At 46.5% G+C, this 24,613-nt stretch overlaps 1 protein-coding gene across 2 annotated transcripts in view; it reads left to right on the top strand.

Moving 5' to 3' along the window:
- The window catches only part of LOC139229854 (antigen peptide transporter 2-like), a 49,560-nt gene extending 25,553 nt beyond the window's left edge, over nt 1-24,007 (top strand). The window contains exons 7-11 of one of the 2 annotated variants that reach the window (XM_070861475.1): nt 10,453-10,641; nt 12,243-12,416; nt 21,427-21,586; nt 23,091-23,227; nt 23,782-24,007. In XM_070861475.1, coding sequence (XP_070717576.1) covers nt 10,453-10,641; nt 12,243-12,416; nt 21,427-21,586; nt 23,091-23,227; nt 23,782-23,994 — 873 coding nt within the window. In that variant the 3' untranslated portion in view covers nt 23,995-24,007. The remainder of the gene's footprint in view (nt 1-10,452; nt 10,642-12,242; nt 12,417-21,426; nt 21,587-23,090; nt 23,228-23,781) is intronic. The other variant, XM_070861476.1, reaches the window with a different exon arrangement.
- The last annotated feature ends 606 nt before the right edge of the window (nt 24,008-24,613 follow it).

Here is a 24,613-nt window from a genome sequence, read left to right as displayed (position 1 = left end):
ATCTGAACTATCCTGTTATTTCTACTGTGAAGAGAAAAAGATTAGTGAAGACAAATGTTAGCTCCCTTGCAGTCAGAATCAGGTGAATTTATAATGGGAACAAAGAGATGGCAGACCAATTGAACAAATACTTTGGTTCTGTTCACTAAGGAAGACACAAATAACCTTCCAGAAATACTAGGGGACCAAGGGTCTAGCGAGAAGGAGGAACTGAAGGAAGTCCTTATAAGTCAGGAAATTGTGTTAGGGAAATTGATGGGATTGAAGGCCGATAAATCCCCAGGGCCTGATAGTCTGCATCCCAGAGTACTTAAGACAGTGGCCCTAGAAATAATGGATGTATTGGTGGTCATTTTCCAACATTCTATAGACTCTGGATCAGTTCCTATGGATTGGAGGGTAGCTAATGTAACCCCACTTTTTAAAAAAGGAGGGAGAGAGAAAACAGGGAATTATAGATCGGTCAGCCTGACATCAGTAGTGCAGAAAATGTTGGAATCAATTATTAAAGATACAATAGCAGCGCATTTGGAAAGCAGTGACAGGATCGGTCCAAGTCAGCATGGATTTATGAAAGGGAAATCATGCTTGACAAATCTTCTAGAATTTTTTGAGGATGTAACCAGTAGAGTGGATAAGGGAGAACCAGTGGATGTGGTGTGTTTGGACTTTCAAAAGGCTTTTGACAAGGTCCCACACAAGACATGAGTGTGCAAAATTAAGGCACCTGTATTGGGGGTAATATATTGACATGGATAGAGAACTGGTTGGCAGGTAGGAAGCAAAGAGTAGGAATAAACGGGTCCATTTCAGAATAGCAGGCGGTGACTAGTGGGGTACCACAAGGCTCAGTGCTGGGACACCAGCTATTTACAATATATATTGATTTAGACGAAGGAATTGAATATAATATCTCCCAAGTTTGCAGATGACACTAAGCTGGGTGGCTTTGTGAGCTGTGAGGAGGATGCTAAGAGGCTGCAGGGTGACTTGGACAGGTTACGTGAGTGCGCAAATGCATGGCAGATGCAGTATAATATAGATAAATGTGAGGTTATCCACTTTGGTGGCAAAAACGGGAAGGCAGAATATTATCTGAATGGTGACAGATTAGGAAAAAGGGAGGTGCAACGAGATCTGGGTGTCATGGTACATTAGTCATTGAAAGTTGGCATGCAGGTACAGCAGGCGGTGAAGAAGGCAAATGGCATGTTGGCCTTCATAGCGAGAGGATTTGAGTAGGGAGGTCTTACTGCAGTTGTACAGGCCTTGGTGAGGCCACACCTTGAATATTGTGTACAATTTTGGTCTCCTATTCTGAGGAAGGATATTCTTGCTATTGAGGGAGTGCAGCGAAGGTTCACCAGACTGATTCCGGGATGGCAGGATTGACATATGAAGAAAGACTGGATTGACTAGGCTTACATTCACTGGAATTTAGAAGAATTGAGAGGGGATCTCATAGAAACATATAAAATTTTGACGGGATTGGACAGGTTAGATGCAGGAAGAATGTTCCCGATGTTGGGGAAGTCCAGAACCAGGGGTCACAGTCTAAGGGAAGGGGTAAGCCATTTCGGACCGAGATGAGGAGAAACTTCTTCACTCAGAGAATTGTGAACCTGTGGAATTCTCTACCACAGAAAGTTGTTGAGGCCAGTTAGTTAGATATATTCAAAAGGGAGTTAGATGTGGCCCTTACGGCTAAAGGGATCAAGGGGTATGGAGAGAAAGCAGGAATGGGGTACTGAAGTTGCATGATCAGCCACGATCATATTGAATGGTGGTGCAGGCTCGAAGGGCCGAATGGCCTACTCCTGCAACTATTTTCTATGTTTTCTATGTTAACAAATCCATGCTGACTGTCCTTGATTAATCCATGTCTTTCCAAATGAAGATTTATCCTGTACCTCAGGATTTTTTCCAATAATTTTCCCAACACTGAGATTAGGCTGACTGGCCTGTAACTACTCAGTCTATCCCTTTCTCCCTTTTTAAACAAAAGTACAACATTAGCAGTCCTCCAGTTCTCTGGCACCACACCTGTAGCCAGAGAGGATTGGAAAATGATGGTCAGAGCCTCTGCTATTTCCTCTCTTGCTTCTCTTAACAGCCTGGGATACATTTCATCCTGGCCTGGGCATTTATCCACTTTCAAAGCTGCTAAGTCCCTTAATGCTTCCTTTCTCACTATGTTTATCTCGTCTAATATTTCACACTCCTCCTCCCTCATTGCAAAGTCTGCATCGCCCCTCTCTTTTGTGATAACACATGCAAAGTATTCATTAAGAATCCTAGCTGTGTCTTCTGCCTACACACACAGATTTCCTTTATGGTCTCTAATAGGCCCCTCCTTTAGTTATCCTCTTGCTCTTAATGTATTTATACAATATCTTTGGCTTTCCCTGATTTTACTAGCCAACATTCGTTCATGCTCGCTTTGCTTTCCTGATAATCTTTTTTAATTGCACTCCTGTACTTAAAGTTTCTGTAGTATTGAGTTCTCAGTATCTGTCATAAGCTTCTCTTTTTTTCTTTATCCCACCCTGTATGTCCCTTGTCATCCAGGGGACTCTAGATTTATTAGCCCCACCCTTATTTTTTTAAGGGAACATACTTGCTCTGTACCCTCAGGATCTCCTCCTTGAATGCCTCCCACTGCTCTGACACTGATTTACCATCAAGTAGCCGTTTCCAGTCCACTTTGGCCAAATCCTATCACAGCTCAGCAAAATTGGCTTTACCCTAATTTAGAACATTTTTCCCTGGTCTATCTTTGTCCTTTTCCATAACTACCCTAAATCTTACTGAATTATGATCACTAGCACCAAAATGCCACTGATACCCCTTCCACCTGCCCAGCTTCATTTCCCCAAATCAAGTCCAGAATCGCCCCTCCCTTGTTGGGCTTGTTACATAATGCCTAAAGAAGTTCTCCTGAATGCATTTTAGGAATTCCGCCCTCTGTACCATTCACACTACTTTTTCCCAGTTAATATTAGGGTGGTTGAAATCCCTCACTATTACAGCTCTATAGTTTCTGTACTTTGCAGCAATTTGTCCACATATTTGTTCCTCTATCTCCCTCTGTCTGTTTGGGGGTCTATAATACACTCCCAGCAGTGTGATCGCCCCTTTTTTGTTCTTCAATTCAACCTATTATGGCCTCGTTTGATGACCCCTCTAAATATCATCCTTTCTCACAGCTGTAATAGTTTCTTTAATCAATACTGTGACCTCCCCTCCCTTTTTACCCCCCTCTCTATTCCATCTGAAAACCCTGTAACCAGGAATGTTGAGCTGGTTTCAGCCATGTCTCAGTAATAGCTATAATATCGCACTCTCAAGTCTCTATCTGTGCTCTCAGCTCATCTGCCTTATTCCCTATACCTCCTTGCATTGAAGTATATACCACTTAGCACTGCCAAACTCCCTTGTTGTCTATTTTCCTGCCCTTGTTTCCTGTTGACCAAATTCACTCTCTACTCTTCTGCTGCCTAATTCCAGCTTTGCTTCTCTTCCCGCTGAATCTATTCTCAGGTTCCCATCCCCCTGCCTAGCTAGTTTAAACCCTCCCCAACAGCACTAGCAACCCCTTCCGCCCCCCCCCCCCCCCCCCCTCTCCTCGCGAGGATATTGGTCCCGGCTCTGTTGAGGTGCAAACTGTCAGGCTTGTTCAGATCCCACCTCTCCCAGAAACGGTCCCAATGCCTCAGGAATCTAAAGCCCTCCCTTCGACACCATCTCTCCTGCCATGCATTCATCTTCTCGATCCTCCTACTTCTGTACTCAGTAGCTCGTGGAACTGGGAGTAATCCGGAGATTACTACCTTTGAGATCCTTCTATGTAATCTCTCCTCGCTCGCTAAAATCTGCCTGCAGCTGCTCAGCCCTCTTTCTACCTTTGTCATTGGTACCAATTTGGACCATGACCTCTGGCTGTTCACCCTCTTTCCCCCCAGAATGTCTTGCAGCCGCTCAGTGACATCCTTGACCCTGGCACCAGGAAGGCAACATACCATCCTGCAGTCACGTCTGCGACCACAGAAACGCCTGTCTGCTCCCCTTACTATTGAATCCCCTACCACTATTGCTCTTCCACTCTTCTTCCCCCCCGCCCCCCTGTGCAGCTGAGCCACCCGTGGTGCCATGGTCTTGGCTCTGGCTGCATTCCCCAGAGGCACCATCACCCTCACCAGTACTCGGAACAGAATACCGGTTGAAGAGCGAGATGGACTTGGGGGACTCCTGCACTACCTGCCTGGACCTCCTCTTATGTGTGGTAGTCACCCATTGTCTCTCTCTGCCTGCACACTGTTTGAGCGTTTTAAAAATTTACTCATTCCTGGGATGTGGGCATCGCTGGCAAGGCCAGCAATTATTACCCATCCCTAATTGCCCTTGAGAAGGTGGTGGTGCCTTCTTGAACCACTGTGGTCCGTGTGGTGAAGATACTCCCACAGTGCTGTTAGGGAGGGAGAGCCAGGATTTTGACCCAGCGACGATGAAGAAACGCCGATATATTTCTCAATCAGAATGGTGTGTGAATTGGAGGGGAACTTACAGCTGATGGTGCTCCCATGTGCCTGCTGCCCTTGTCCTTCTAGATGGTAGAGGTCGCAGTTTGGGAAGTGCTGTTGAAGAAGCCTTGGAGAGTTGCTGTAGTGCATCTAGTAGATGGTACACACTGCAGCCACGGTGCCCCGGTGGTGGAGGGAGTGAATGTTGAAGGTGGTTGGGGTGCCAATCAAGCGGGCTGCTTTGTCCTGGATGTTGTCGAGCTATTTGATTGTTGTTGGAGCTGAACTCATCCAGGAGAGTATTCCATCACACTCCTGACTTGTGCTTGTAGATGGTGGAAAGGCTTTGGGGATTCAGGTGAGACACTCGCCGCAAAATACCCTGCCTCTGACCTGCTCTTGTAGCCACGGTATTTATGTGGCTGGTCCAGTTAAGTATCTGGTCAATGGTGTTGATGGTGGGGATTCGGCGATGGTAATGCCATTAAATGTCATGGGGAGGTGGTCACACTTTCTCTTGTTGGAGAAAGTCATTGCCTGGCACTTATGTGGCGCAAATGTTACTTGCCACTTATCAGCACAAGCCTAAATGTTGTCCTGGTCTTGCGGCATGCAGGCACGAACTTGTTCGTTATCTGAGGATGGCACTGAACACTGTGCAGTCATGAGCAAACATCCCCACTTCTGACCTTATGATGGAGGGAAGGCCATTGATGAAGCAGCTGAAGATGGCTGGGCCTAGGACACTGCCCTGAGGAACTCCTGCAGCGATGTCCTGGGGCTGGGATGATTGAGCTCAAAGCACCACAACCATCTTCCTTTGTGTTAGGTATGACTCCAGCCAGTGGAGAGTTTTACCCCTGATTCCCATTGACTTCAGTTTTACTAGGGCTCCTTGATGTCACTCTCGGTCAAATGCTGCCTTGATGTCAAGGGCAGTCACTCTCACTTCACTACTAGAATTCAGCTCTTTTGTCCATGTTTGGACCAAGGTTGTTTGGAGCCAAATTGTGCTGGTGGAACCCAAACTGAGCATCGGTGAGCAGGTTATTGGTAAGTGCCGCTTGATAGCACTGTCAACAACATGTTCTGTCACATTGCTGATGATTGAGAGTAGACTGATGGGGTGGTAATTGACCAGATTGGATTTGTCCTGCTTTTTGTGGACAGGACCTACCTGGGCAGTTTTCCACATTGTCGGATAGATGCCAGTGTTGTAGCTGTTCTGGAACAGCTTGGTTGGAGACATGGCCAGCTCTGGAGCACAAGTCTTCAGCACGACAGCCGGGATGTTGTCGGGGCCCAAAGCCTTTGCTGTATCCAGTGCGCTCAGTCGTTTCTTGATTTCACATGGAGTGAATCAAGTTGGCTGAAGTCTGGCTTCTGGTGGGGAGCTCAGGAGGAGGCCGATTTGGATCGTCCACTCGGCACTTCTAACTGAAGATGGTTGAAAACGCATCAGCCTTGTCTTTTGCACTCGCATGCTGTGCTCTGTCATCATTGAGGATGGGGATATTCATGGAACCTCCTCCTCCCGTCAGTTGTTTCATTGTCCAGCACCATTCATGACTGGATGTGGCAGGATTACAGAGCTTGATCTGATTCGTTAGTTATGGGATCGCTTCGCTCTGTCAATAGCATGCTGTTTCTGCTGTTTAGCATGCATGTAGTCCTGTTTTGTAGCTTCCCCAGATTAGTGCCTCATTTTTAGGTATGCCTGGTGCTGCTTCTGTCATGCTCTTCTACACTCCTCATTGAAGCAGGGTCGCCTGGCTTGATGGTAATGGTAGAGTGAGGGATATGCCGGGTCATGAGATTACAGATTGTGGTGGAATACGATTCTGTTGCTTCTGATGGCCCTCGGTGTCTCATTGATGCCCAGTTTGAACTGCGAGATCTGTTCTGAATCTATCCCATTTAGCACGGTGGTAGTATCACACAACACGATGGAGCGTGTCCTCAATGTGAAGGTGGGTCTTCGTCTCCACAAGGACTGCGTGGTGGTCGCTGCTACCAATGCTGTCATGGATAGATGCATCAGCGACGGGTAGATTGGTGACGATGAGGTCAAGTAGGTTTTTTCCCTCGTGTTGGATCTCTCACCACATGCCACAAGCCCAGTCTGGCAACTATATCCCTATATGTTGCTTGTGTTTCCAGATGCTGTTTGAGTGTGTGTATGTATTTCCATTGTTGCTCATGTTTGTGTGTTAGTTGTGTGTGTGTGTGTGTGTGTGTGTGTGTGTGTGTGTCCATGTGTTGCTCATGTTTGTGTGTGTGTATGTCCATGTGTTAGTTGTGTGTGTATGTCCATGTGTTAGTTGTGTGTGTATGTCCATGTGTTAGTTGTGTGTGTGTGTATGTATTTGTCCATGTGTTTGTTTGTGTGTGTATGTGTTTGGTGTTAGTGTGTGTATGTCCATGTGTTAGCTGTGTGTGTATGTCCATGTGTTAGTTGTGTGTGTATGTCCATGTGTTAGTTGTGTGTGTGTGTTAGTTTTATGTGTGTGTTTCCATGTGTTGGTTGTGTGTGTGTGTCCCTGTGTTAGTTGTGTGTATGTGTTTCCATGTATTAGTTGTGTGTGTGTGTGTTGGTTGTGAATGTGTATTTCCACATGTTGGTTGTGTGTGTGTGTTTCCCTGTGTTGGTTGTGTGTGTGTGTTTCCATGTGTTGGTTGTGTGTGTGTGTGTGTTTCCATGTGTTGGTTGTGTGTGTGTGTTTCCATGTGTTGGTTGTGTGTGTGTGTTTCCATGTGTTGGTTGTGTGTGTGTGTTTCCATGTGTTGGTTGTGTGTGGGGTGGGAGGTTCAAGTTAGCGGAAATTTAAAAAGTCAAAGAGAAAAGAGAAGGCAATAGCGCAGGGTAGCACTGCGGGAAATGATAACCAGAGTGTGATATGAAGCGACAGAATGTATAAAAATAGGAGTGTATCAGAAAGTGGGGTCAAAACAGAGAAAAGTAGTTAAAAAAATAACATTAAAAGCTCTTTATCTGAATGTACGCAACATTCATAACAAAACAGATGAGTTGATGGCACAAATAGATACAAATGGGTATGATCTGATAGCCATTACAGAGACGTGGTTGCAAGGTGACCAGGACTGGGAACTAAATATTCAGGGGTATTTGACAATTCGGAAGGACAGACAGAAAGGAAAAGGAGGTGGATATTGGCTCACAAGATCAAGATGTTGAACCAGTTTGGGTGGAGATAAGAAATAATGGGAAGAAGTCGCTGGTGGGCGTAGTCTTGAGGCCCCCTAACAGTAGCTACACTGTTGGACGAAGTATAAATCAAGAAATAATGGAGGCTTGTAAAAAAGGAACGGCAATAATCATGGGCGATTTTAATCTTCATAGTGATTGGACCAATCAAATTGGCCAGGGTAACCTTGAGGAAGAGTTCACAGAGTGTATCCGGGATAGTTTCCTTGAACAGTACGTTGCGGAACCAACCAGGGAGCAGGCTATCTTATATCTGGTACTGTGTAATGAGACAGGATTAATAAACAATCTCCTAGTAAAGGATCCTCTAGGAATGAGTGATCACAGCATGGTTGAATTTCAAATTCAGTTGGAGGGTGAGAAAGTTGGATCTCAAACCAATGTCCTGAGCTTAAATAAAGGAGACTACAAAGGTTTGAAGGCAGAGTAGGCTAAAGTGGACTGGGGAAATAGATTAAAGTGTGGGACAGTTGATGAGCAGTGGCAGACATTTAAGGAGATATTTCATAACACTCAATAAACATATATCCCAATGAGAAGGAATGTAAGAGAAGGGATAACCATCCGTGGTTAACTAAGGAAATAAAGGATGGTATCAAATTGAAAACAATGGCATACAAAGTGGCCAAGACTAGTGGGAGGCCATCAATGGAGGATTGGGAAACTTTAAAAAAAAACAGCAAAGGACGACTAAACAAATAATAGAGGGAAGATAGACTGAGAGTAAACTAGCAAAAAATATAAAAACAAACAGTAAGAGTTTCTACAGGTATATAAAAATGAAGAGTGGCTAAAGTAAATGATGGTCCCTTAGAGGATGAGACTGGGGAATTAATAATGGGGAACAGGGAAATGGCAGAGACTTTGAACAAATATTTTGTATCCATCTTCACAGTCGAAGACACTAAAAACATCCTAATAATGGATAATCAAGGGGCTATAGGGAGGGAAGAACTTAAAACAATCACTATCACTAAAGAAAATAATGGTAAATAACAGTAAAATAATGCGAATAAAGGCAGACAAGTCCCCTGGACCTGATGGCTTGCATCCTAGGGTATTAAAAGAAGTGGTGGCAGAGATAGTGGATGCATTGGTTGTAAGCTATCAAAATTCCCTGGAATCTGGGGAGGTCCCAGCGGATTGGAAAACCGCAAATGTAAAAAAGGAGGCAGACAGAAAGCAGGAAACTACAGACCAGTTAGCCTAACATCTGTTGTTGGGAAAATGCTGGAGTCCATTATTAAGGAAGCAGTAGCAGAACACTTGGAAAAGCATAGTAGAGTCAGCATGGTTTTATGAAAGAGAAATCATGTTCAACAACTTTGCTGGAGCTCTTTTGAGGATGTAACGAGCAGGGTGGATAAGGGAGATTAGTGGATGTGATGTATTTGGATTTCCAGAAGGCATTTGATAAGGTGCCACATAAAAGGCTACTGCACAAAATGAAAGTTCACGGGGTTGGGGGTAATATATTAGCATGGATAGAGGATTGGCTAACTAACAGAAAACAGAGAGTCTGGATAAATGGGTCATTTTCCGTTTGGCAAACAGTAACTAGTGGCGTGCCACAGGGATCGGTGCTGGGGCCTCAACTATTTACAATCTATATTAATGACTTGGTTGAAGGGACCGAGTGTAATGTAGCCAAGTTTGCTGATGATACAAAGATGTGGGAAAGCAAGTTGTGAGGAGGACCAAAAAATCTGCAAAGGGATATAGACAGGCTAAGTGAGTGGGCAAACACTTGGCAGATGCAGTATAATGTGGGAAAATGTGAGGTTATCCACTTTGGCAGGAAAAATAAAAAAGCAAATGATTATTTAAATGGAGAGAAATTACAAAGTGCTGCAGTACAGAGGGACCTGGGGATCCTTGTGCATGAAACACAAAAAGTTAGTCTGCAGGTACAGCAAGTAATCAGGAAGGCAAATGGAATGTTGGCCTTTATTGCAAGGGGGATGGAGTATAAAAGCAGAGAAGTCCTGCTACAACTGTGTACAGGGTATTGGTGAGGCCACACCTAGAGTACTGTGTACAGTTTTGGGCTCCTTATTTAAGGAGGTATATACTTGCATTGGAGGCAGTTCAGAGAAGGTTCACTAGATTGATTTCTGAGATGAAGGGGTTGACTTATGAGGAAACGTTGAGTAGGTTGGGCCTATACTTCTTGGAGTTTAGAAGAATGAGAGGTGATCTTATTGAAACATCTAAGATACTGAGAGGGTACAAGGTAGATGCAGAGAGGATGTTTCCCCTCGTGGAATCTAAAACTAGGGGAATAAGGGGTCGCCCATTTAAAACTGAGATGAGGAGGAATTTTTTCTCTTGGGGTTGTAAATCTATGGAATTCTCTGCTCCAGAGAGTTGTGGAGGCTGGGTCATTGAATATATTTAAGGTGGAGATAGACAGATTTTTGAGTGATAAGGGAGTGAAGAGTTATGGGGAGCGGGGAGGGAAGTGGAGCTGAGCTCAAGATCAGATGAGCCATGATCTTATTAAATGGTGGAGCAGGCTCGAGGGGCCGCATGACCTACTCCTGCTCCTATTTCTTATGTTCCATGTGTTGGTTGTGTTTGTGTGCGTGTCGCTGTATTTCCTGGTGTCGTCCATGTTTTTGTGTGTGTCACCTGCATTCCAATCTTCCTTTTGAACAAGTGCATGCATACATTCAGAGTAACGCTGATCTCTCTCAATTTGAACAGACTTTGGTTCACATTTACTCAGAAATGATTCACTCAGTGGGAGCAGCAGAGAAAGTCTTTGAATATCTAGACCGGAAGCCTGGTGTTCCCACTGATGGGAAGCTGGTGGCCGAGACACTGAAAGGACACGTGGAGTTCCAGAATGTGTCCTTCTCCTACCCAAAGAGACCCGAGATCCAGGTCTTAAAGGTAATGTTACAATAGAATCATACCCATTGCACACGGAGATCAGGTACTAACGGTAATGTTACAGTGGATCCCAGTGAGGCCCGAATCAGTTGTTGAAGATCAATTACAGCTCGCAGTGGGCCCTGAGATCAGGTACTGACGGTAATGTTACAGTGGATCCCACTGTAAGGCTTGTTTTAGCTCTCCACCCTTTTCACCTCAATGGCTCTGCTACTCCACTCATTGAGATGGTCACCATCTCAAGTCTGTTTCCAAAATCTATTCCCTCACTGTTCTGTGTTAAACTGTGTAGGCTACCAGTCTACCCGTTCCCGTAGCCTGTTTATGCCCTCCTGTAGTCTCCTACATTATTCCTGACACTCCAGCTTGGGATCAGGAGCAGCTTTTGATGTCCACCCTTTTATACCCAAGTCCAGATGATTCCAAGGGCCCCAAGTTTCCGGCCACATCGAAAACGGCACAGCTCCGAGCTGCAAGCCTGTTCTTCGCGCCTAAAAGTGCGCAGGAAAAAAACTGTTTAATTCTCCGGCTCCTCGGAGCTCGAACTCAGCTTGGCGCGGCGCGCACATCACAGCGGGGGGCGGAGCCAGACACTCGCGCCGATTCTCTAAGCAGTAGGGGGCGGGTCTAATTTAAATGAGCCAACGTCGTGCCGGCAACCCTGCGCGTTGGAGCGTGCGCGCACGCGCAATGTGAAACAAACATTGGCACTCGGCCATTTTTAAAGGGACTCGGCTGCCGGCCAGCCACTGACGCCGCTCCTATCCCATGGCCGAATGGCCTCAACCCCCTTGGGAAGCTGCGTGCGTCCGGTGTTGATCCTTCGGCTGCCGGCCAGCCACTAACGGAATGAAGGCCTGCCTGAAGCACAGCAGCTCAGCTCGAAGGCTGCTTGCTGCCGCTGTTGGGGCTGCTGTCGAGACACTTGACGCCACACCCCTGCCTGTCTCCAACGTGAAAGGCCTGCCTGAAGCACAGCAGCTCGAAGGCTGCTGCTGTTTCACACAGGTAGGAACATGGTTTATTTAATCTTTTCTTTGCTTATAAATCCAACCTGAATAAAAATGTATTTGTATAATATTTGTATAAGTATAACTAAGGATTGATTGTAGAATTTAATGACTTCCCTTTCCCCCCCCCCTCGTTCCCTACGCCTAATTTGTAACCTACGCCTGATTTTCTAAAGTGTAGACAAGGTTTTTTCGAACGTACAAAAATCTTCACTTACTCCATTCTAAGTTAGTTTGGAGTAAGTTTTCACTGCCTAAACTTTGACAGCAGGCGTAAGTGGACTTTTGGAAAAACAAAAATCCGTTCCAAAGTGAAACTGTTCTAACTGACTAGAACTGGAGCAAACTAAATGCCGAGAATTCAAATTTCAAGATACTCCGTTCTAAACCAGTTGCTCCAAAAAAACAGGAGCAACTCAGGCCGAAACTTGGCCCCAAGATGTGGAGAATAAAGCTGGCCTGAGCGGTCACATAAAGTCAACATATTTTACCCGTCCTTTCCCGATTTACCATTTCATTCCATACCACATCTGCTGTTTGCAAAATGCTGCATGTTGATTTACTTCTCAGGACTATTCTATTTGTTTTCAGAATGTGTCCTTCGAGCTGAGGCCTGGGGAGATCACGGCCCTGGTGGGCCCGTCTGGTGGGGGTAAGACCACCTGCGTGTGTCTGCTGGAGCGCTTTTATCAACTTCAGTCAGGGCAGATCCTGCTGGATGGGAAACCAATTGAGGAATACGAGCACAAATATTATCATAACAAGGTAAGGAACGGAGTGTAATATACACAGGGATAGAGTGATATACACAGCGAGAGTAACTGTAATATACACTGGGACAGTAACACTGTAATATACACAGGGACAAAGTAATATACACAGGGACAGTAACAGTGTAATATAGTATTAGGTAGTCCCTCGTATCGAGGATGACCTGCTTCCACACCAAAAAGGGATGAGTTCACAGGTGTTTCAACGAAGGACCTGACATTCTAGGTCCCGAACTACATACTGAAGGGTGGAAGATGCCTGTGCATTAATTCTTTTAACGTGGGGTGGCCGTTGCTAGGTCTTTATCCAGTGGCAAAGGTTAACCAAGACGACTGAAGACCAAGCTCTGCTGCACGGACCTAGTGTGCAGGTATGCTCCTACTATCCAAAGATCGCAGTGTGGGCTGGCCCATGCTGCCCTCGGGCCCTCGCCTCTCCTGGGCCCCGAACCCTCGCCTCTCCTGGGCCCCGAACCCTCGCCTCTCCTGGGCCCCGAACCCTCGCCTCTCCTGGGTCCCGAACCCTCGCCTCCCCTGGGCCCCGAACCCTCGCCTCTCCTGGGCCCCGATCTCTCACTGCTCCTCCGCCCCAATCAAAAATGGAGCAGTCAAAGACAGGACGTCAAATAGTCTCCTTTTATCTTGGAGACATCAAATATCAACATTGTTATTTGAAATATCAAAATATTAAACTCCAGCCTAGTTGAAGGGTTATTAACATCAGCAGAAACAACTAATAGAATGAACATGATTCAGTAGGAGGTGAATAAGAGCAGCAATAACAGCAGGATCCAAACTGGTACACCAGTGAGTCCAAACCGGGGAGAGGCCGTTCAGCTGCTCTGAGTGTGGGGAGGGATTCACTCGGCCATCCAACCTGCTGACACACCAGCGAGTTCACACTGGGGGGAGGCTGTTCAGCTGCTCTGAGTGTGGAGAGGGATTCACTCGGCCATCCAACCTGCTGACACACCAGCGAGTTCACAAGTGACTGCAGGGGTTGGATTCTGCTGTTATTGCTGCTTATTACTCACATTCTACTGAATTGTGTGTAATGTACAGAGAGACAATGACAGTGTGTAATATACACAGAGACAATAACTGTGTAAGATACACAGGGACAGTAACAGTGTGTAATAGCCACAGGGACAGTAACAGTGTGTAATAGCCACAGCGACAGTAACAGTGTGTAATATACACAGAGACAATAACTGTAAGATACACGGGGACAGTAAGTGTGTAATAGCCACAGGGACAGTAACAGTGTGTAATATGTACAGGGACAGTAACAGTGTAATATACACAGGGACAGGAACAGTGCGTAATATACACAGGGACAGGAACAGTGTGTAATGTACACAGGGACAGTAACAGTGTGTAATAGCCACAGCGACAGTAACAGTGTGTAATATGCACAGCGACAGTAACAGTGTGTAATATGTACAGGGACCGTAACATTGTAATGTACACAGGGACAGGAACAGTGCGTAATATACACAGGGATAGTAACAGTGTAACATACACAGGGTCAGTAACAGTGTGTAATATACACAGGGACAGGAACAGTATTTTATACATAGGATCAGTAACGGTGTGTAATATGCACAGGGACAGTACCTGTCTGTAATATACACAGGGACAGGAACAGTGCGTAATATACAGAGAACATAAGAACATAAGAATTAGGAACAGGAGTAGGCCATCTAGCCCCTCGAGCCTGCTCCGCCATTCAACAAGATCATGGCTGATCTGGCCGTAGACTCAGCTCCACTTACCCGCCCGCTCCCCATAACCCTTAAGAGGGACAGAAACAGTGTAATATACGTAGGGACAGTGTGTAATATACGTAGGGTCAGTAACAGTGTAATATACGCAGGGTCAGTAACAGTGTAATATACAGAGGGACAGTGTATACACAGGGTGTACTATACGTAGTGTCAGTAACAGTGTAATATACACAGGAACAGGGTTTAAATACACAGGGTCAATAACATTGTAATATACACAGGGACAGTAACACTGTGCAATATACACAGAGACAGTAACTACGTGTAATATACACAGGGACAATAACAGTGTGTAATATACACAGAGACAGTAACTGTCTGTAATATACACAGGGACAGTAACACTGTGTAATATACAGAGGGACAGTAACAGTGTAATATACATAGGGGCAGTGTGTAATATACACAGGGTCAGAAACAGTGTAATATACGCAGGGACTGTGTGTAATATACACAGTGTCAGTAACATTTTATATACACTGGGACAGTAACAGTGTGTAATATGCACTGGGACAGTACAGTCTGTAATATACACTGGGACAGTAACAGTGTGTAATATGCACTGGGACAGTAACAGTGTGTAATATACACTGGGACAGTAACAGTGTGTAATATACACAGGGACAGTAACAGTGTGTAGTCTACACAGGGTCAGTAACAGTGTGTAATATACACAGGGACAGTAACTACGTGTTATATGCACAGGGACAGTAACAGCGTGTAATATACACTGTTACTGACCCTGTGTGTAATATACACAGGGACAGCAATAATACAATATACACAGGGACTGTAACAGTATTTAATATACACAAGGTCAGTAACAGTGTGCAGTATACACAGGGTCAGTAACAGTGTGTTAGAAACACAGGGACAGTAACAGTGTGTAATATACACAGGGTCAATAACAGTGTGTAATATACACAGGGTCAATAACAGTGTGTAATATACACAGGGACAGTAACAGTGTGTAATATACACAGGGACGGTAACAGTCTGTAATATACACAGGATCAGTAACAGTGTGTATTATCCACAGGGATAGTAACTGTCTGTGATACACACAGGGACAGGAACAGTGCATAATATACAGAGGGACAGTAACAGTGTAATCTATGTAGGGACAGTGTAATATAGGTAGGGTCAGTAACTGTGTAATATACAGTGGTACAGTGTGCAATATACATAGGGTCAGTAACAGTGTAATGTGCACAGGAACAGGGTGCAATATACACAGGGTCAGTAACAATATAATATACACAGGCACAGTGTGTAATATACACAAGGATAATAATAGTGTGTAATATACACAGGGACAGTGTGTGTAATATACACAGGGACAGTGACAGTGTGAAATATACGTAGGGTCGGTAACAGTCTAATATACACAGGGACAGTGTGTAATATACACAGGGACAGTAACTGTGTGTAATATACAGAGGGACAGTAACAGTGTAATATACATAGGGACAGTGTGAAATATACATAGGGTCAGTAACAGTGTAATATACACAGGGACAGTGTGTAATATACACAGGGTCAGTAACATTGTAATATACACAGGGACAGTAACAGTGTGTAATATACCCTGGGAAAGTAACAGTGTAATATACACAGGGACAGTAACAGTGTAATATACACAGGGACAGTAACTGTATTATACACAGGATCAGTAATAGTATGTAATATACACAGGGACAGTAACTGTCTGTAATATACACATGGGCAGTAACTGTCTGTAATGTACACAGGGACAGTAACAGTGTGTTATATACACAGCGTCAGTAACAGTGTGTAATATACACAGGGACAGTAACTGTGACAGAACCTGTATACATTACACACTGTTACTGTCCCTGTGTATATTACACACTGTTACTGACGCTGTGTATATAACACACTGTTACTGTCCCTGTGTACATTACAGACAGTTACTGACGCTGTGTATATAACACACTGTTACTGTCCCTGTGTACATTACAGACAGTTACTGCCCCTGTGTATATTACAGACAGTTACTGTCCCTGTGTATATTACACACTGTGACAGAACCTGTGTACATTACACACTGTGTGTAATATACACAGGGACAGTAACAGTGTAATATACACAGGGTCAGTAACAGTGTGTAATATACACAGGGACAGTAACATTGTGCACTATAAACAGAGACAGTAACAGTGTGTAATATACACAGACAGTAACAGTGTGTAATATACACAGGGACAGTAACAGTATAATATATACAGGGACGGTAACGTAGTGTACCCCAACATCAATAATAACTAGTTATGTAGTGCCTTTAGCGTCGTAAAATGTCCCAAGGAGCTTCACAGAAGCATTATCTAAGAAAATGTGACTCTGAGCCGCATAAGGAGATATTAGCTTGTTAGGTTTTAAAAAGTGCCTTAAAGAGGGAGAGAGAGGCCGAGAGGATTAGGGATGTAATTCCAGATTGTACTATACAATTTATATTAATGACTTTGATGAAGGGACCAAGTGTAATGTAACCATATTTGCTGATGATACAAAGATAGGTGGGAAAGCAATTTGTGAAGAGAACACAAAGAATCTGCAATGGGTTATAGATAGGTTCAGTGAGTGGGCAAAAATTTAGCAGATGGAGTATAATGTGGGAAAATGTGAGGTTATCCACTTTGGTAGGAAGAATAAAAAAGCACATTATTATTTAAATGGAGCGACTACACAGTGCTGCGGTACAGAGGGATCTGGGAGTCCTTGTACATGAAACAAAAGGTTAGTATGCTGGTACAGCAAGTAATTAGGAAGGCAAATAGAATATTGGCCTTTATTGCAAGGGGGATAGAGTATAAAAGTAGGGAAGTCCTGCTACAACTGTACAGGGTATTAGTGAAGCCATGCCTAGAGTACTGCGTACAGATTTGGTCTCCTTATTTAAGGAGGGATATACTTGCATTGGAGGCAGTTCAGAGAAGGTTTACGAAGTTGATTCCTGAGATGAAGGGGTTGTCTTCTGAAGAAAGTTTGAGCAATTGTACTCATTGAGAGGTGATCTTATTGAAACATAAGATTCTGAGGGGGCTGGACAGGATAGATGCAGAGAGGATGTTTCCCCTTGTGGGGGTATCTAGAATGAGAGGCCATAGTTTCAGAATAAAGGGGTCACCCATTTAAAGCGGAGATGAGGAGATATTTCTTCTCCCAAAGGGTCGTAAATCTTTGGAAATCTCTAACCCAGAGAGCAGTGGAGGCCTGTCATTGAATATATTTAAGGCGGTGATAGATTTTTGAGCGATAAGGGAGTTAATAGTTATGGGGAGCAGGCAGGGAAGTGGACCCGAGTCTTATTGAATGGCGGAGCAGGCTCGAGGGGCCAAATTCTCCTGCTCCTATTTCTTATGTTATATACTGGATGTCGGACAAGCAGTCTGACAATTTAGAGAAAGTGAAGGGGTCAAAAGAGTAAGTGGTGAGCTACAGCTGGGTATTGTCAGCGTACATATGGAAACTTACAAGGGGCAGCATATAGATGATAAATAGGACGGGGCCAAGGACAGATCCTTGGGGGACACCAGAGGTAACAATGCGGGAGTGGGAAGAAAACCATTGCTGGAGGTTTTCTGGCTACGATGAGATAAATAATAATGGAACCAGGCGAGTGCAATCCCACCCAGCTGGACATTGGTGGAGAGGCATTGGAGGAGGATGGAGTGGTCAACTATGTCAAAGGCTGCAGTCAGGTCTCGAAGAGGAGGAGGGATAGTTTACCATGGTCACAGTCACATAGGGTGTCATTTGTGACTTTGAAGACTGTTTCAGTGCTGTGGTAAAGGCAGAAATTGGATTGGAGGGATTCAAACATGGAGTTCCAGATAAGATGGGCACGGATTTGGGAGGCAACAACACATTCAAGGACTTGAGAGGAAAGGGAGTTTGGAGATGGGGCGACTGTTTGCAAAGGATGGGTTTTTTGAGGAAAGGGGTGATGAAGGCTGATTTCAAGGGACGGGGGGATAGTACCTGAGGAAAGAGAATTGTTAACAATGTCAGCTAACTTGGGAGCCAGGAAGGAAAGTTGGGTGGTTAGCAGTTTGGTGGGAATAGGGTCGAGGGAGCAGGAGGTGTGTCTTATGTACAGCACGAGCTCAGAGAGAGCATGAGGGGAGGTAAGAGAGAAACTAAAGAAAGATGTTCAGTACTGGGTCCCTTGCTTTTTGTGGTATGTATCAATGATTTAGACTTCAATGTAGGGGGTATGATTAAGAATCTTGCAGGTGGTACAAAAATCGGCTGTGTGGTTGATCATGAAGAAGAAAGCTGTGGACTGCAGGAAGATATCAATGTACTGGTCAGGTGGGCAGAACAGTGGCAAATGGAATTCAATCTGGAGAAGTGTGAGGTAATGCATTTGGGGAGGGCTAACAGGGCAAGGGAATACACAGTAAATGGTAGAACACTGAGAGGGGTAGAGGAACAGAGGGACATTGGAGTGCATGTCCACAGATCCCTGAAGGTAGCAGGCAAGGTGGTTAAGCAGACAAATGGAATACTAGCCTTTATCAGCCGAGGCATAGAATACAAGAGCAGGGAGGTTATGCTTGAACTGTATAAAACATTAGTTAGGCCACAGCTTGAGTACTGCGTGCAGTTCTGGTCACCGCATTGCAGAAAAGATGTGATTACATTAGAGAGGGTACAGAGGAGATTTACTAGGATGTTGCCAGGACTGTTAAATTAAGCTATGAGGAAAGATTGGATAGACTGGGGTTGTTTTCTTTAGAACAGAGAAGGCTGAGGGGCGATTTAATTGAGGTGTATAAAATTATGAGGACCCTAGATAAAAGTGGATAGGAAGGACCTATTTCCCTCAGCAGAGGTGTCAATAAACGGGGGGCATAGATTTCAAGTAATTGTTGGAAGGAATAGAGGGGAGTTGAGAGTCTGGAACTCACTGCCTGAAAGGGTGGTAGAGACAGAAACCCTCAGCATATTTAAAAAGTACTTGGATGTGCATTTGAAGTGCCGTGACCTACAGGGCTACGGACCAAGAGCTGGAAAGTAGGATTAGGCTGGGTAGCTTTTTCGGCTGGCACGGACACAAAAGGCTGAATGGCCTCCTGCTGTGCTGTAATTTTCTATGATTCTATGTGTGTTCAGGGCTAGTGCACGGGGAACCTCAGTGGAATTTTGGCCCGGAGAGCTAGGAGAAGGAAGGGAAGTGGCAGAGGCAGCTGAACGGATGGTCTCAATCTTAGTGACCAAGAAGTCCATGAGCTCCTCGCCTGTGTTGTTGGAGGTGAGGGTGGTGGAGATAGGGATTTAATAGGATATATTTTAGTGGAGAAGAGTTAACTTTGCATTCTAGGATGATCCTGGAATAGGGAGCAGTTTTGGCAGAGGAGAGCAGGACCGGATAGTACTTTATGTGGTCCTACCAAATCCAGCGATGAATTGCTAAACCGATTGTCCGCCTTATCCATTCAAGTCTGTGTGCTTTGAACTTAAGAGAGCAGAGATGAGGACCAAACCAGGAGGAACAAGCAAAGCGAGAGAGAGTATGGTTTTAATGGGGACTAGGGCATCAAAGGCGGAGGTGAGGGTGTGATTGAGCAGATCAGTAGCTGCAGAAATATCGTGGTGAATTGCTGGCCAAAAGCTGGACCGTTGGAAATTTGGAAGTGCCGCTGTAATTGACTTGACAGAGTTTTTTCCTGCGGCGGCCATAGAAGGAAGTGGGAAGGGGATGTGGATGAGAGCAATACAAGGAAGTGATCAGAGATGGCCTTATCTGTGATTGACACAATGGGAGTGGCACGGCCATGTGAGATGGCAAGGTCAAGGGGGTGGCCATGAATTTGGTGAGGTGAGTTTCTAAGGAGGGAGATAGTAAGGAAGATAGGAGGGCAGTGGACTCAGGAGGGAGTAAGATAATCTGAAATAGAGACTGAAATCACCGAAGATGAAACATCGCTTGGTACAGAGGCTGAGGCAGGACATCAGTGGAGATATCTCGGTGAGAAACTTGGCGTGGTACTTGAGTGGTAGGTAGAGAAAGAAGATTTTAAATGTGAGGCAAGAGGTTTGGAACAAGGTGAGATGTTCAAAGGAGAAGGTGCTGGAGGACATTTGGTGATAACAGCACACCGTAACCGCAGCGGTCTGGGCGGGAAAACAAAGTTATAGCCGGGCGGGGAGGCTTTATTAAGGGGAAGGTGCCATCACCCATCAGCCCGGTTTCCGTCAAGGCCATGATGTCGTTGCAATCATCCCCAATTAGCTCGTGGATGGCAAGGGCCATGTTCATAGGTGAATGGACATTCAGGAGGGAGATGTGGAGAGGGGCGGTGATGGCTGACCCACTGCCAGAGTCCACACGGTCAGAGCTGGGAGTGGTGAATTGGAGAGGATGGAGGAAGGCAAGATTAGCCCCCAGCGGGTGCACTGGGCAGGAAGGTCAGTGAGAGTTGCTCATAACGATGCAGCGATGCGTGCCTCAATGGGCTCTGCGGAGGATGCCAAGAGAGGCACAGAGGGAAGCTGCAGGCTTATCTGTGGCGCGAGTCGAGCCTGGAACGGCGGCAGAAGAGTAGGAAGATTGAGGAGTGCTGAATGGTTGGGGTAGGGATTTGGGAGGGCAGAATACCCGAGAAATGAAAAGAGATATGACAACAGGAGGGATCTAAGAGGGGTAAAGACAAAAGAACAAAAATTTAAATAGAAGTGATGGGCGCACGTCCAGGGCAGCAGCCAAATTGCGCACGTTAATATTTACCCGTCAGCCAACATCACTAAAACAGATTATCCGGTCATTATCACATTGCTGTTTTGGCGAGCTTTCGTGCCCTATATTACACAGTTACTGTTCCTGTGTATATTACACAGTTACTGTCCCTGTGTATATTACACTGTTACTGACCCTGTGTATATTACACGTAGTTACTGACCCTGTGTATATTGCACTTCCTGCATTACAACAGTGACGACACTTCAAAAAGTACTTCATTGGCTGTAAAGTGCTTTGGGACGACCTAGAAGGTGCTGTTGCTTTCTATCTATCCCGTCCCCATTCCCAAGCCCAGCCCAGTATAGAACAGTTTGTGAAGGACTCACTATTCTGCCCCTGGTATATACACTTACAATTTCCCCCCCCCCCCGGCCCGGGGCAGTTTCGAACTACTCTGTGTCTCTGCAAGTGATATTGAACAAAGCTGTTGTATTTTGCTTCTCTTCCCACAGTTGGGCCTCGTGGGACAGGAGCCTGTGCTGTTTGCACTCTCAGTCCAGGGGAATATCTGCTACGGCCTACAGAACAGTCCAATCACAGCCGTCACTGCAGCAGCAAAGAAAGCCAATGCCCACGGATTCATCGAGCGAATGGAGCACGGATACAACACAGGTACCGTCACAATCCACAGCACAAATCCCCCGGGAATGATGGTCACAATCCACAAATCCCCCAGGAATGACCCTTGCACTGGAAGTGACTGCCAGTGACTCCTGCACCGGGAGGGACCGCCAGTGACCCCGGCACCAAGAGTGACCGCCAGTGACCCCGGCACTGGAAGTGACCGCCAGTGACTCCTGCACCGGGAGGGACCGCCAGTGACCCCTGCACCAGGAGGGACCGCCAGTGACCCCGGCACCGAGAGTGACCGCCAGTGACCCCGGCACTGGAAGTGACCGCCAGTGACTCCTGCACTGGGAGGGACCGCCAGTGACCCCGGCACCGGGAGTGACCGCCAGTGACCCCGGCACCGGGAGTGACCGCCAGTGAGCCCGGCACCGGGAGGGACCGCCAGTGACCCCGGCACCGGGAGGGACCGCCAGTGACCCCGGCACCGGGAGGGACCGCCAGTGACCCCGGCAGCACTGGGAGTGACCCAGAGAGGGGGATTGTGGTGATTTACAATGGGGGATTGCAGTGATTTACAGAGGGGATTGCGGTGATTTACAGAGGGGATTGCGATGATTTACAGAGGGGGATTGTGGTGATTTACAGAGGGGGATTGCGGTGATTTACAGAGGGGGATTGTGGTGATTTACAGAGGGGGATTGCGGTGATTTACAGAGGGGGATTGTGGTGATTTACAGAGGGGATTGCAGTGATTTACAGAGGGAATTGTGGTGATTTACAGAGGGGATTGCGGTGATTTACAGAGGGGGATTGTGGTGATTTACAGAGGGGATTGCAGTGATTTACAGAGGGAATTGCGGTGATTTACAGAGGGGATTGCGGTGATTTACAGAGGGGGATTGTGGTGATTTACAGAGGGGGATTGTGGTGATTTACAGAGGGGGATTGTGGTGATTTACAGAGGGGATTGCGGTGATTTACAGAGGGGGATTGCGGTGATTTACAGAGGGGGATTGCGGTGATTTACAGAGGGGGATTGCGGCGATTTACAGAGGGGGATTGCGGTGATTTACAGAGGGGGATTGTGGTGATTTACAGAGGGGGATTGTGGTGATTTACAGAGGGGATTGTGGTGATTTACAGAGGGGATTGTGGTGATTTACAGAGGGGATTGTGGTGATTTAGGTGATTTACAGAGGGGGATTGTGGTGATTTACAGAGGGGGATTGCGGTGATTTACAGAGGGGGATTGTGGTGATTTACAGAGGGGGATTGTGGTGATTTACAGAGGGGGATTGTGGTGATTTACAGAGGGGGATTGCGGTGATTTACAGAGGGGGATTGCGGTGATTTACAGAGGGGGATTGCGGTGATTTACAGAGGGGGATTGCGGTGATTTACAGAGGGGGATTGCGGTGATTTACAGAGGGGGATTGCGGTGATTTACAGAGGGGGATTGCGGTGATTTACAGAGGGGATTGTGACGTGTCTTTGATCATCGATAGTCATCGCTACATCGCTTAAGCTTGATGTTTTTTTTGCTCAGATGTGGGGGAGGCGGGAGGGCAGCTCTCTGCAGGACAGAAGCAGAGAATCGCCATTGCCCGAGCTCTGATCCGAGAGCCACAGATACTGATCCTGGATGAAGCCACCAGTTCTCTGGACTTGGAGAGCGAGCACCTAGTAAGATAGTTTTAGATTAATAGGGTCAATTACTGGTATTACAAAGCTGGAACAGTGTAATAGTGTGTAGATTAATGGGGGTTATTAGGGGTATAACAGAGCTGTAACACAATGTAATAGAGTGTAGATTAATAGGGTTTATTAGGGGTATAACAGAGCTGTAATAGAGTGTAGATTAATGGGGTTAATTACTGGTACAACAGAGCTGTAACACAGTGTAATAGAGTACGGTGAGGGAGGGTTCGGTGTGGGGCATTATCAGGTCATCTTTGTGTATTAAACACTCTGAGGGTAATTTTACCCAAACTCGCCTGACGGGATTTCCTCGGGATCAAGTGGATCGCTGGATTTACACTCAGCCCAGTATTACTCTCCACTCTCTTCAATGGGGAGTAAGCTCGAGTGGGTGTGAAACCAGCGTTACCCCCGATCGTGTCAGTTTCCCCGGGTGGGGTGGGTAAGGTTAAAACTGCCCCCAGTTCTGAACAGATTCTGAGATCATGCTGTGCCGCACTGATTGGCCCGCCTGATGAAACGCTCTGCTCTTTCCCCAGATCCAACAAGCGTTATCGAGAGGCACAGGACAAACAATCCTGGTTATTGCCCATCGCCTGGAGACTGTGGAAAAGGCCGATAAGATCATCGTGATTGATAATGGGCGGGTGATGGAGATGGGGAACCATCGGCAGTTAATGCAGCAAGAAGGCTGCTACTTCCGGCTGGTGCAGAGACTGTTTACTAACGGGGAGCAGGGCAAAGCTGAGTGAAAGGGGACTGAGGGCAGGGTGAGGGGGGGGGTCAGTGAGCAAGGTGAGGAGTGGGACTGAGGGGGGGGACAGTGGGCAAGGTGAGGAGCGGGACTGAGGGGTGGGGGGACACTGAGGGCAGAGTGAGGGGGGTAAGGGAGATGGAGGGGAGGGGAGGGGGAGGGAGATGGGGGGGGACTGAGGGCAGGGTGAGGTGGGGGGGGGACTGAGGGCAGAGTGAGGGGGGGGGCAGTGAGCAAGGTGAGGAATGGGACTGGGGGGGGAACAGTGAGCAAGGTGAGGAGCGGTACTGAGGGGGGGGTGGAAACTGAGGGCAGAGTGAGGGGGGTAAGGGAGATGGGGGGTGATTGAGGGCAGAGTGAGGGGGGGGGAAGGGAGATGGAGGGGAGGGGGGGGAAGGGAGATGGGGGGGACTGAGGGCAGGGTGAGGGGGGGGACAGTGGGCAAGGTAAGGAGGGAGGGTGAGGGGGGGAACTGAGCCCAGAGTGAGGAGGGTAAGGGAGATGGAGGGGAGGGGGGGAAGGGAGATGGGGGGGACTGAGGGCGGGACAGTGGGCAAGGTGAGGAGGCGGACTGAGGGGGTGATGGGGGGGGGGAACTGAGGGCAGAGTGAGGGGGG

Source organism: Pristiophorus japonicus, chromosome 19, assembly GCF_044704955.1.
Source record: "Pristiophorus japonicus isolate sPriJap1 chromosome 19, sPriJap1.hap1, whole genome shotgun sequence".
NCBI lineage: Eukaryota > Metazoa > Chordata > Chondrichthyes > Pristiophoridae > Pristiophorus > Pristiophorus japonicus.
Note: the sequence above shows the minus strand (reverse complement) of the source record. Positions and strands in the feature narration are given on the sequence as shown.